This window comes from Oryctolagus cuniculus, chromosome 1 (genome assembly GCF_051225735.1).
Source record: "Oryctolagus cuniculus isolate XC-2025 breed Fujian yellow rabbit chromosome 1, ASM5122573v1, whole genome shotgun sequence".
NCBI lineage: Eukaryota > Metazoa > Chordata > Mammalia > Lagomorpha > Leporidae > Oryctolagus > Oryctolagus cuniculus.
The window spans coordinates 117,346,633-117,359,080 of record NC_142867.1 but is presented as its reverse complement, the minus strand read 5'-3'; the positions used below and the strand labels follow the sequence as shown (position 1 = coordinate 117,359,080).

Here is a 12,448-nt window from a genome sequence, read left to right as displayed (position 1 = left end):
GCAAATATCTGTCCAGGAAAGTATGAACATGGAACATGAAAAAGAACCTTGATTATGGATCTGAAGATGTAAGTTCATGCTCTGAAATTTTGTGGTGTAACTATGGTCTGGTAATTTATAACCTCTGAACATCAGCTTCTCATTTTGCATTAAGTACCAAGCATTTCCTGCACTGGGAGCCTCAGTCTTAACTACTAGAATTTATCATCCCAACCAGAATGCTTCTAAGGAAAAAAGGAGAATTATCAATGATAAAAGCAAGACAGTAGGCAGAAAATTGGAAAGTTCCTGTCTTTCCATTGTGTTGTTTTCTTGGTTATATGTTCCTCATTTATGTCTTACAAATTTGTATTTTATATCACTAAATGTTTACTTTTTAATTAGAGTCACTGTATATATTAAATATGGTAAGTTCATGAAATATTTTGATATGTATTAAGATGCTTTTTAATGAATAACTATTACTATATTTACCATGGTGCACTTCTTATTAATGAATCTGAGACGTTACCTGTTTTGTGGTGACAGCCAAAGTCTTCAGTCTGAAAGAGGTCACTAGAAGAGATAGGGAAAAATAAGCCCAGAGGCCAAAGCTTGAGAAATATTATATTTCAGGAAAAAAAAAAAACAGAAGAAAAAGAGAATGAGGGAGAAATCAAGAAAATGTTTTTATACACCTTAGTCTCATAGCTTGTTAATTTCTTCATGTCACAGAAATACATTTTCTCTATGTTTGGGAATATACCCAACTTATTTGAAATTGCAAGTTGCTGTGTGGTACTTGGAACAGGATAGATATTGAATTATTTAGTAATGAATAAAAAACAGAATGAAGGGATGCCTCTCTGCCTGCTGTGTGAGTGAGTGACAGGAGGAAGGCACTCGGGTCATTACATCAAGTGAGAGAGAAGCCCTGAGTGGTGCTTTCTCCTCTGATCTTTGCTCTCCAGGTCGCTGGAGTGAGGGAATAAAGTAAAAATTGATAGAGAAGCTCTGAGCCCTTAAAAGGTCAAAAGCATCATAGTTTGGTCAAGGATGGAAAACACATACTTCTTTCCTCCTTATTCCTCAGTTTCATCTATGGAGTTGTGGAATTTTCTGTCACAAACATCTTTCTTATCCCAGAGTTGGGGTTGGGTTCTTTTTCATTCAGAATCTCAAGCATAAAGGAATCAATATATCTGTTGCCTCCCTAGAGTTTTTATTCTTGGAGTTACTGGAAATGAAAACATCTCCTACTTCTGTGGGATTTTAAAGTGTGTCATAGTGTCTCTGGAGCCTTATCCATGATATATCTCCATACCCACAGAGCAGGCAGGAGCCCCCTGAGCTTAGGGAGTGATTAGATGCCTAATGTTGAGACCATTTAGGAGTTTCAACATAGTACACAGTAATCAAGGTAATCTTTATTGGGCCAGGGAATCAAAGTGCTTATGAATCCCCTGTGACCATTTTTTCCATTTTGGGCACCTACCCTGTTGACTCCCTTTTTTCCTCTACGGACTTCAGAGATTTCACCTTATGATTTCCAATTTCTACCTTTTCTCTTATGGCTTGTGATTATTGAAGAATCTGTAATATAATGAGAGAGGTCTCTGGCTCAATACACTTCTATTCTTGATGTCTTCTTCTTCATGGTGTCACAGTGTGGCTGTGACCTTGCCAAGGGAATGAGTGGTTGTCGGAATACAGCACGGGGCTCCCTTTTCTGGGACTGGGGGAAGGCTCTGCCCTGAGAGTGGTGGGCACTTATGGGCAGGTATGAGGAATATCATAAAGAACTGACCCCTGGTTTTCCATGTTAAAGTCTGATCATTGGGTTACACGTCAGCACCATGCAAGGACTACTTTGGGAGAATTCTGTATGGACCAACCCAGGTCAGCAGGTGGCTGTTGCCCACAAGCTGGCTGCCATGTGCTGCATTCAGTACTCAGGAGATAGACTCAGGTCTTTGAGGCTGGTTGTACTGCACACCCACTATCTATGCAGGTCACAGTCGAGCCGTGGGCACCGTCTGCTGGAGGTGGTTGCTCTCTGAGGCTCAGGACAGGGCTCTGAGAGTGTGGTCCCTGTTACACTTGGAAAAAGATGTGTTTTCCAAGCCTGTGCACTCTTCACAGTTCTTTGTGCAGACACCTGCATTTTGCTCTCTTCTGTTCCTGGCTTGCAGCTTTTGAAGTATCACCAAGACACAGGCAGGGAGGAGCAGAAACGATGTGAACAAAAGGGCAAGTTCAAGCCAGTGGCCGATGGTGTAGAGGTGACCAGTCTGCAAGCTGTGAATGACTTCTACTCTTGCATTGTACTCACAGCTTCCTGGTGCTTGGGCCTGGAAGACTTTGACTTCAATTCAGGCTATGGTGTAGTGATTATAGCTATTCACAGTCTGTCCATCAGATATGTCAAAATAAAATGGAGATCTGGACAGTGGAAGCTGGCTCTCTGTTCACCTTGTGTCTATCTTGTGCCATGGGAGTGAAATGAGGGAACTGTAGTCCACATGATAGGAATCATCATTTAGTGCTCACAATGCCAGGCTCATCGCCACTGGTGGTGGGATTAGACCATGGGGTTAGATTGAGATGTGAGTGCCAGTTTTTGGCAGACACCTAAGCCACTGCTCTCCATGTGGAGCTGCTTTGGTCCTTGTGGACAATTTGTGGACGGTGGCTCCGAGGAATACCAAGCATATGTACATCAGATTTCTCAAGCACTTTTTCTCATGGCCTGTCAGGGCACACAGATGTGGTCACAGGACAGGCCTTCAACTCAGCCACTTTGGATGGCAAACTCCGGCTGTTCCTCAGCGAGTAACTGTTGACTTGTGAGCTGTACCAGGAGTGTGACAGGAAAAATTTGATTGTTCGTCCACCACTGGGCCAGAAGCAGTGGTGACTTTTCGTAGGATGGGGCCTCTGTGGTGGGCTTACATCTGTAAGATTCCGACTCAACATGGAAGTGGCTTCTCACATGACTGCACATAATTTGATAAAGTTAAAACAGAATATTCTTTAATAAAAGTGAACTAGTTCAAAAAAAGTGTTAGTGTGAAGAACCATCTACTTGTAGTTAGCTGCACATATGCATCCTTGAGCATATCAAAAGTCCTTTCTGAACCTTAGCCATTGTGATTTGTAAAACAGTAGCACTTCATGTGGTGATTGTGAGTGTTAAGGAGGATAATGCTTATGAATTTTGTGGTACACTATGTGCACTTGTAATGTTTCTGATTTCTTGATGTTGGTGATATATATATATATATACACATATATATTTACACACACACATATATATATGTTAAACTTGATTTGTTTATTTGAAATCCATTACTATCATCCATCTCCCAAAGTTTTTCATTCTGTGCTCCTTTGACTTACAAGAGTAAGCTTACCTTCTTGATATGTTGTGTTGCTTAGTTTCCTTTGATGTCTCTTAACTTCTGAAGTTTCCTTAGTTCATATGTACTTGTCTTTGTTGTTAAAACTGGTGGGGGGCCGGCGCCGCGGCTCACTAGGCTAATCCTCCGCCTTGCGGCGCCTGCACACCGGGTTCTAGTCCCAGTTGGGGCGCTGGATTCTGTCTCGGTTGCCCCTCTTCCAGGCCAGCTCTCTGCTGTGGCCAGGGAGTGCAGTGGAGGATGGTCCAAGTACTTGGGCCCTGCACCCCATGGGAGACCAGGAGAAGCACCTGGCTCCTGGCTTTGGATCAGCTGGCTGCGCCGGCCATTGGAGGGTGAACCAACGGCAAAGGAAGACCTTTCTCTCTGTCTCTCTCTCTCACTGTCCACTCTGCCTGTCAAAAAAAAAAAAAAAAAAAAACAAAAAACAAAAAACTGGTGGGGCCCATGTCAGTTTTGGGTTGTCCTGTGGTATTTCTGAGTTGCTGTGCCACAGGAACGCAGGGCCCCTGAGGCATAACTGGTGGAAAAAGCCACTTCTGCAGCATTTTCCACTGCTCCTCAAAATGGAATCACAGCTGTGGCCTTGACAGCTTAGCCCACAGTCCAGGCTCCCACGTTCCTCCACCCCACATTTAGATGCTGTTAAAGCTCGAGTGCATCTCAGTGTCCCTGCTCTCTGGGGGTCTTGGCGAGTGCCCCATCCCCAACATGTGGGCTGACTGTGGTGTGTGTGACATTCTCTCTCAGGGCTCGTAATTCACAACCCAAGAACTGACCACATGATCATTTTAAAGACTAAAACAAGGACCTAACATGATAAACTTCCCATTGATTTTATCTGAAGAGAAATTTTGCCTCTGTAGATAAACCTGCCTCATTCTTCTGTTAGATGCTGAAATATTTTAACCTAGTATATTTCACTCCTCTAACTAGCTGCCAGGAAACTAGCATTTGAAAACACTGTTTTAACTATTGGTTATGCCTGCTAGCTTCCCACCTCTTCCTTCTGTTTCATATTTTTCTACTTTTGTATCTTATGTGCCTAAAACTTATCTCAAACCCTTTGGAAGTAGAAGTGCATTAGAATCAGACATAGTGTTTTTGATTTGAGTTTTCTCAGTTCCCTATTAAACTCACTACAATTGATTTGGGGAAATTACAAGATTCTTCAGTTCCTTCTCGTCTTACAAGTACCTTATTCTTTCTGTATAGATTGTTTGATGGGAGATCCATGTGCCATGGTGAGTTTCTATCCAGATATCCCAGAAAGTGAACCATCAGTTACCTGTGGGGAATTCGTCTTCCTCATGGACTGCTCAGGAAGCATGAAGTGCCCTATGAGCAAACAGGCTAAATCTCAACTGTGCATAGAGGCAGCCAAGGGAAAGCTGATACCTTTCTTTTTCTGGGTCACTTGTTCAACTAAGGATGAATTCCAGGGGTAGATGGCCATTTGCAGCTGTAGCTCCATTTTGCATCTGAGCTGAGCTAGCATGACCAACCTGAGGCTAGTCTTGGAACATGAGGAGGCACAAAGAGGGGTGAAGTGTTGGATTGGCAGCGCCTGTGTGTCTGAGAGGATCCTCTGTCTCCTCATACTCTCTTACCTCTAGGAAACTCTACTTTTGCTCCTGAAGAGTTTGTCCATAGGCTGTTATTTCAAAATCTATGAATTTGGATCTTTGTTTGAGGCATTTTTTCCATAAGTTTCTAGAAAGGCCATAGAGTGCAAAAAGATACTTTAAGAAAGGGAATTGATTGTTAAAGGGGTTATTGTAGAATGGCTTTTGGCTTTGGGCACTTCAGGTAAGATTTTTTTTTTTTTTGATGGGGGCATTTTTTTTTTAACAGGCAGAGTGGACAGTGAGAGAGAGAGACAGAGAGAAAGGTCTTCCTTTGCCGTTGGTTCACCCTCCAATGGCCTCCGCGGCCGGCACGCTGCGGCCGGCGCACCGTGCTGATCCGATGGCAGGAGCCAGGAACCAGGTGCTTTTCCTGGTCTCCCATGGGGTGCAGGGCCCAAGCACCTGGGCCGTCCTCCACTGCACTCCCTGGCCACAGCAGAGAGCTGGCCTGGAAGAGGGGCAACCGGGACAGAATCCGGCGCCCCAACTGGGACTAGAACCCGGTGTGCCGGCGCCGCTAGGCGGAGGATTAGCCTAGTGAGCCACGGCACCGGCCTGATGGGGGCATCTTAATTCAAGGACTCAGCACTGGATGGTGGTGAGCAGCCATTACAGGACAACTGAGTGTTTGCCTTTCTCAGGGACAGTGTAAAGCACACCCAGCAAACCATGGAGGAGGCAGTGAGAAGAGTGCAGCTCATGAATGCAGATCCAGGGGGCACTGAAACCTTGACACCACTCCAAGACATTGACAGAAGAACCCCCATTGCAGGCCACCCCTACAGGTAAGAATTGGGATACAGCTAACTGAAGGACAGAGAGAGTGAAAGTCTCCACTCAAGAATCCATGCCAAGAGCCCCTGAACTTCACTGAAGCACTGTTGAAATATGGCTTACAAGTCCGAGTCTTCTATCCAGTTGTCAGTAGAAACCTTTTCCTTGTTCTTTTTCCTTAACTCCATGCACTGGACAATAGAAACTCTTTGTGGAGTGCCACAACAGCCTTAGATGAAGCTAGGATGCTGAACAGGCCTTAAGAGTACATGCTGGGAGTGACAGTTGAACTTCAGGGATGTCTTGACTGCTTAAAGAAGTAGCAGAGCCTTTTTCAAAGGCAAAGTCTGAAATCTTAAAATGAACTTGACAGAGGATTGATGAGCATTTGTCTTCACAGATGGAGAAGTTACTGATACATGCAGTGTAATTAAAGAGGTTAAGTTCAACAGCAGGAAGCACAGGTATGAAGAGAAATGTGGTTTCTGCTGGATGGTGATGTCACTAATGTCAGCCTGTAATTGAGTGTCACGTGATTCAGTGTGGAAATCCCTTGCGGGGACAGAATGCCTCTGGAATTTTAAATTTAGCAACTGAAAATTTGTCTCTCTGTACAAAAATAAAAAAATTTCAAGGAGTGGACATTTGCTCTAGAGGCTAATGTGCTTGATGTTTGCTTCAAAGGGAAAATTGGGCCACCAGCTACCAGGCTTGTGTCTTTTGGCTTCCCTGCTCTTAAAGGTCTCAGCTCCTGGATTCTTGCTGCCTTGGTAGCCTTTGAATTAAAACATTGTATATAACTTCACAGTTTTCTGTTGTCTTTAAACAGTTTGCTCTGACATTGCTTTGAGCAGAACCTGCCGAAGGTGTTATATTTTAAGTCATATCTTGAAGTCCTATAAAGTCATAATATATTTAGAAACCATATATTTAAATTCTGGTTCTCCTTTCTAGATATTATCAAAATCCTCTAACCTCTCCAAACCTCAGTGTCCTCACCTGAAAATAGTTATACCATATGGGTTTATTTTATTAAAAGAATATACCCAAGGAAAGCTTTGGAAACTGTGTTTGACACAAATAAGTGCTATTTAGGATTTTACTATTATTCCCATTATTATTTTTATCATTATTTACTCAGAAGTAGGGAACATTTTTTTCTGCCAAGGGCCATTTGGATATTTGTAACATCATTCATGGTAAAATGATCAATTTAAAATTGATCCTGTATAAATCTATTGAATTATGAGTCCTGCCTACAGTTGCCTTGGTAGTGTCAGACCAAATGATTTTGTGAGCCTTGTACAATCAGTAGGCTGGATGTTCCCAACCCATGATACACAAAACATGCTAATGAATTAAGGCAAATAGTTAGCTATCAATGAAAATTGTTCTTTTTTTAAAGATGTGTTTTATTTGAAAGGCAGAGCAATAGAGGAAGGTGGAAACACACACACTCACACAGAGGCTCTAATACTACAGAGTGAATTAAAAAATGGCTTTTTATACCATCTTCTGTTATTATTTATCACTTTTTGAAGAAAGTATAAAAGAGACTTTTAATATTTATTCTAGCATTGCAGAATGTATGCACACAGAAGAGAGAGAGAGGAAAGAGAGAAAGAGAGAAAGATAGGGAGAGAGAGAGAGTGTTGCTCCCTGTCTTCGTGGAGGAACGACACAGGACCCTGCGTTGTTCTTTCGTCTGCTCGGCCCTCCCCGGGTTTGCTGCTGGTTCTTCCCGGGTTGGCTACCGTCCCTTCCACCTCCGTGGAAGGGCGGTTCCCCCTGGCCACTTTCCCCACTTCCGCGGGGGAGCGGCACACCGCCGGCCGGCTCTCTCGGGGGCTGCACAGGTGTTCCCCTTAGATGTTCCTCGTGCATGTTGTCTCTCTCCTCCTTTATAGTCCTCTTCCACCAATCCCAACTCTGCTACCCACACGCCGAGTACGCTGCTCTCCTCCAATCAGGAGCAGGTCCTGCTGTTTATTGGTTGAACTGGAGTCAGCTGTGTAGAAGCTGTTTCCTCCTCTCTCAGCGCCATATTGTGGGAGAGCAGATGCATAGAATAAGTCTTAATTCCAGTAACTTAGTTTAGTCCGAGTTGCTCCCCACAGATCCCCCTTTCTTTTTATTTTTGGCATTGATACGCGTCTGTCTTCGGTGCCCCGCGGCACACACTCTGCTCTGCTTGCTAGAGTTGCCCACAGGTGCTTACAAGCCCTATCAATCAGGCAAACCGAATCCGGGTCCTCTCTTCGCCATGTTGTGAGGAGGTTTTTAGGCGCTGATGCATGCCTGAGTTCGGTGCCCTGCAGCGCATGCTCTGCTCTGCTAGAACTGGCTGCAGGTGCTTACAAGCCCTAGTAATCAGGCAAACCGAATCCAAGCCTTCTCATTGCTGTATTGTGGGGAGACTTATTGATGTTGATTCGTGCCTATCTTCGGTGACCTGCAGCTCATACTCTGGTCGAGCTGCCTGCTGGTGCTTATCGCCTTACTAATCAGGCAGACCGAATCCAAGCCTTCTCATTGCTGTGTTGTGGGGAGGCCTTTCTCTATTTCTCTATCTCCGGGCATTCCTATTTCTCCTATTTTACTTCTATCTACCAGCATTCCTATTTCTCTCATTTTACTTCTAGACTTCTGTTTCTCTTATCCCTGCGGCTTCCCGGCGCCCGCCCCGAGGCTGCTTCTCGGTGGCTTCCCGGCTCTGAGCCGCTTCAGCCCGTGCTTCTCTCATCTGCGCGGCTTCCCGGCTTCGCGCGCGCACTCCGCGGTCTCCGCGCCCCTTCGCGTCCGCACCACGGCCTCGCGCTAGCCCCGGGTTCCCTATCTACTTGTGCCCCGTGCGCTCTCTCTGCGTGTGGCGGCTTCCACGAGTCACACAGCCCCAGCTCACGTTTCCGCCACTGGTATTCAATCTAAGTTCCCCGGGCTAACCTGGCGAATTCAACCTAGCTCACGCGTCTGCGCCTTTCGGTCTGGCTTCCCGTCCTTTGCTCCCCGGGCTAATCTGATGGATTCCAACCTGGTGGCCCACGTCTCTGCCTCTGGTTCCAGACTTTCGCCTTTTGCTCCCCGGGCTGACTTGAAGAATCCCAAGATAGCTTACGTCTCCGCCTTGGCCTGCCCCCGTGGCTTCAATTTCCCTAACATTTTTCTCTACCCGGTATGTTTCCCTAACTTTTCTTCCAACAACAATATTCCCCTCTCATTTCTCCCGGCTTCTCCCCATAGTCCGCATCCGAGTCTATGAAAGCTTTCACTTTTGCTTTCAATCCTAACTTCTTTCCCACAGTCCATATCCGAGTCTATGCCTAGGCTTTCAATAGCTTCTTCCGGCACCTTTTCCATCTGGCTTCCCCCTAGGCTCTTTGCTAGTCTCTCCGGTATTTTCCCACTTCTTCCCGTTTCTTCCCTCCTAAGTTTCCTATCCGAGTCATGGCACCATTATGTCGCTCCCCGTCTTCGTGAAGGAACGACACAGGACCCTGCGTTGTTCTTTTGTCTGCTCGGCCCTCCCCGGGTTTGCTGTTGGTTCTTCCCAGGTTGGCTACCGTCCCTTCTGTCGCTCCCCGTCTTCGTGGAGGAACGACACAGGACCCTGCGTTGTTCTTTTGTCTGCTCGGCCCTCCCCGGGTTTGCTGCTGGTTCTTCCCGGGTTGGCTACCGTCCCTTCCACCTCCGTGGAAGGGCGGTTCCCCCTAGCCACTTTCCCCACTTCCGCGGGGGAGCGGCATACTGCCGGCCGGCTCTCTCGGAGGCTGCACAGGTGTTCTTTCAGATAGATGTTCCCCTTAGATGTTCCTGGTGCATGTTGTCTCTCTCCTCCTTTATAGTCCTCTTCCACCAATCCCAACTCGGCTGCCCACACGCCGAGTACGCTGCTCTCCTCCAATCAGGAGCAGGATCAGCTCCTGGAGGTCATCACTCAAGTTGGCAAGAGGCAGCTGCGTAGAAGCTGTTTTCTCCTCTCCCAGCGCCATATTGTGGGAGAGCAGATGCATAGAATAAGTCTTAATTCCAGTAACTTAATCTAGTCCGAGTTGCTCCCAGTTGCTCCCCACACCTTCCACCTCCGTGGAAGGGCGGTTCCCCCTGGCCACTTTCCCCACTTCCGCAGGGGAGCGGCACACTGCCGGCCGGCTCTCTCGGGGGCTGCACAGGTGTTCCCCTTAGATGTTCCTGGTGCATGTTGTCTTTCTCCTCCTTTATAGTCCTCTTCCACCAATCCCAACTCTGCTACCCACACGCCGAGTACGCTGCTCTCCTCCAATCAGGAGCAGGTCCTGCTGTTTATTGGTTGAACTGGAGTCAGCTGTGTAGAAGCTGTTTCCTCCTCTCTCAGCGCCATATTGTGGGAGAGCAGATGCAAAGAATAAGTCTTAATTCCAGTAACTTAGTTTAGTCCGAGTTGCTCCCCACAGAGAGAATGAGCATTTCCATGTGCTGATTCACTCCCCAGATATCTGTAATAGCCAGAGGTGGGCCAGGCCAGGTGCATCAGCAGGCAGCTGGATTGAAGTGGAGCAGTGCTCTGATAGGGAATGCTAGTGACACAAGTGGTGGCTTAACCTGCTATGCCACAACACTAGCCCCTCAATATTGTTTTTGTACATAAAAAAAGTATCTAAAATATACACAAAAGCACTTTATAGCCTAGGCTACAATTCAAAGATAATGATGATAATTTCATTGTGATTCTAAAAAGATGTGGACTGGCTGGGTTCCTTAAGGAAAATTATCATAGTTCAGTCACTGCAATGAGAAGTTAGGACCTTAGCCTTACAAACTAGAGCATTAATCCTAAAGTTGATGTCACCAGACTTGGGGATAATACCTCACACTAACCCAAATCAAAACAGCCAAAATTCTAGTGTGTTACATGACATTGAAAATTATCTCTGTCATGTCTTCTCAAAATATGTGTATTTATTTTATCAATGTCTTCTCTGTTTATAGACAGTTCTGTTTGAGAAGCCAAATTGTGGTTAGGGAGCTATTTGGTGCACATGGACCAGAGCAGGGTGTGAACTCTCCAGTTAGCAGAGCAGGAGGCACAGGACCCTACCATCAGAACAGCTTTGCCTGGGCAAATGTGGTGCCAGAAGGATATTGTGTAGTCAGTGGTGACCGTTTCCTTTCTTGTGACTTGCCAGGGGAATCTTGTAGTCAGACAGACATTGCTCACCATTCAGTAGGGCCATGACCTTGAGCAAATTCGTTATATTCTTTGGGCCTCAAATCCTTCTTTGCAACAAGAAGTAGAAACTTGCCTCTTAGGAGTTTCATGATAATAAAATTGCATCATTAATTTAAGGCATTTATTATTACAGTTTTAAATGTATGATCAATAAATGGTAGCTATTAGGCTTCTGGTTAAGAAAGTAGGCAATTTCTTACGTGTTTGGATCATTATGTGTTAATATTCTGATTTCATTCTTAAGAACTGCTCCCTAACCTCCATCCTTTAACAATTGCAGGTGTTTCTCATTTGGTATTGGAGAAGGTGCCTCCACCAGCCTAATAAAAACCTTGCTCAGGTTTCTGGGGGTCCCCCCTCCCTCCCTCCCTCCCTTCCTTCCTTCCTTCCTTCCTTCCTTCCTTCCTTCCTTCCTTCCTTCCTTCCTTCTTCCCTTCGTTCCTTCCTCCTCTGCCATCCTTAGAGCTGATTTTCTTCTTTTAATTCTGGCTAAGTTGTTTCCCTACAATCATGTTTCCTTTTATACCACTCAAGTCTTATCTCTCCACTTACCTTGATTTTTGTATTCTCTGCTAGCCCTGACTTTCAGGAACTCTGCATAATACTGAAGTCTCTGGAATCTCTGTCTTGTAGCCTCATCATTGACCACCTTGCTGCAAAATCCCTGCTCCAGACCAAAGAGGTGGGCTTCAGAGAGACTCTAGAAGAAGAAAAAACAGATGTGGTGAACATAAGCCTTGAGTCTGGAGTCATAAGCTCCTACAATGCTTTTGTTGATATCAACAAGAAACTCAATGAGCCAATTCAGGGGCTGATAATACTTAGTGGTTGATGATCACATAGATAGCCAATGACCAGAATGGGCATGAGACTGGAAGTGTTAGAACAGGGAATCTGAGGAAAGGGAGAAGGTTTGGAAAAGCAATTAGGAACAATTGGAGAGTGGAATGCCATTTGCCACAGAGTACTGAGGGCTCAGGTTAGCTCCTGCAGCTTGACTTTGGTAGTGACATCAAATTACTAAGAGAATCGTCATTTATGTGACTCATTTCAGGGGACTCAGCCACTTTGGTATAAGAATGAAGGGTGTAGGATGTTGACTAAATTCCAAGATCAGGGTTTTGTACAGTGAGTGTAATGAAAGGAAATGAGAGACATGGGACAGAAGATACTGAGAAAAGAATGGTAAAATGTTGGACCTGAAATTTAGGGAAATTAAAGAAAGCAAAGACAGCAGGCAGTTGATACACAGTGAAAAAGTAAAGGAATTAGAGACTTAATCGAATCTCTGAGTTAGAAAGCTGGATAAATCGGATATGGTATTTAAAAGTAGTTTTTTTTTCCTCAATCTAGTTTTTAAAAGTGGAACAGTTCTGCATGATAAGGGACTCATGTCTTGGGAGGGAGTGGCTAAAGTGTGATGGCTTGGGAGTCATTGGGTT

The 12,448-nt window shown here is 45.3% G+C and overlaps 1 protein-coding gene across 1 annotated transcript; it reads left to right on the top strand.

Moving 5' to 3' along the window:
- The first annotated feature begins 2,907 nt into the window (after positions 1 to 2,907).
- On the top strand, positions 2,908 to 11,838 carry LOC138846156 (von Willebrand factor A domain-containing protein 5A). The gene is made up of 6 exons (XM_089306303.1): positions 2,908 to 2,935; positions 4,614 to 4,810; positions 5,015 to 5,100; positions 5,668 to 5,798; positions 6,186 to 6,264; positions 11,640 to 11,838. Exons 1-6 carry the CDS (start codon positions 2,908 to 2,910, stop codon positions 11,836 to 11,838), a joined length of 720 nt encoding a protein of 239 aa, XP_089162429.1.
- The last annotated feature ends 610 nt before the right edge of the window (positions 11,839 to 12,448 follow it).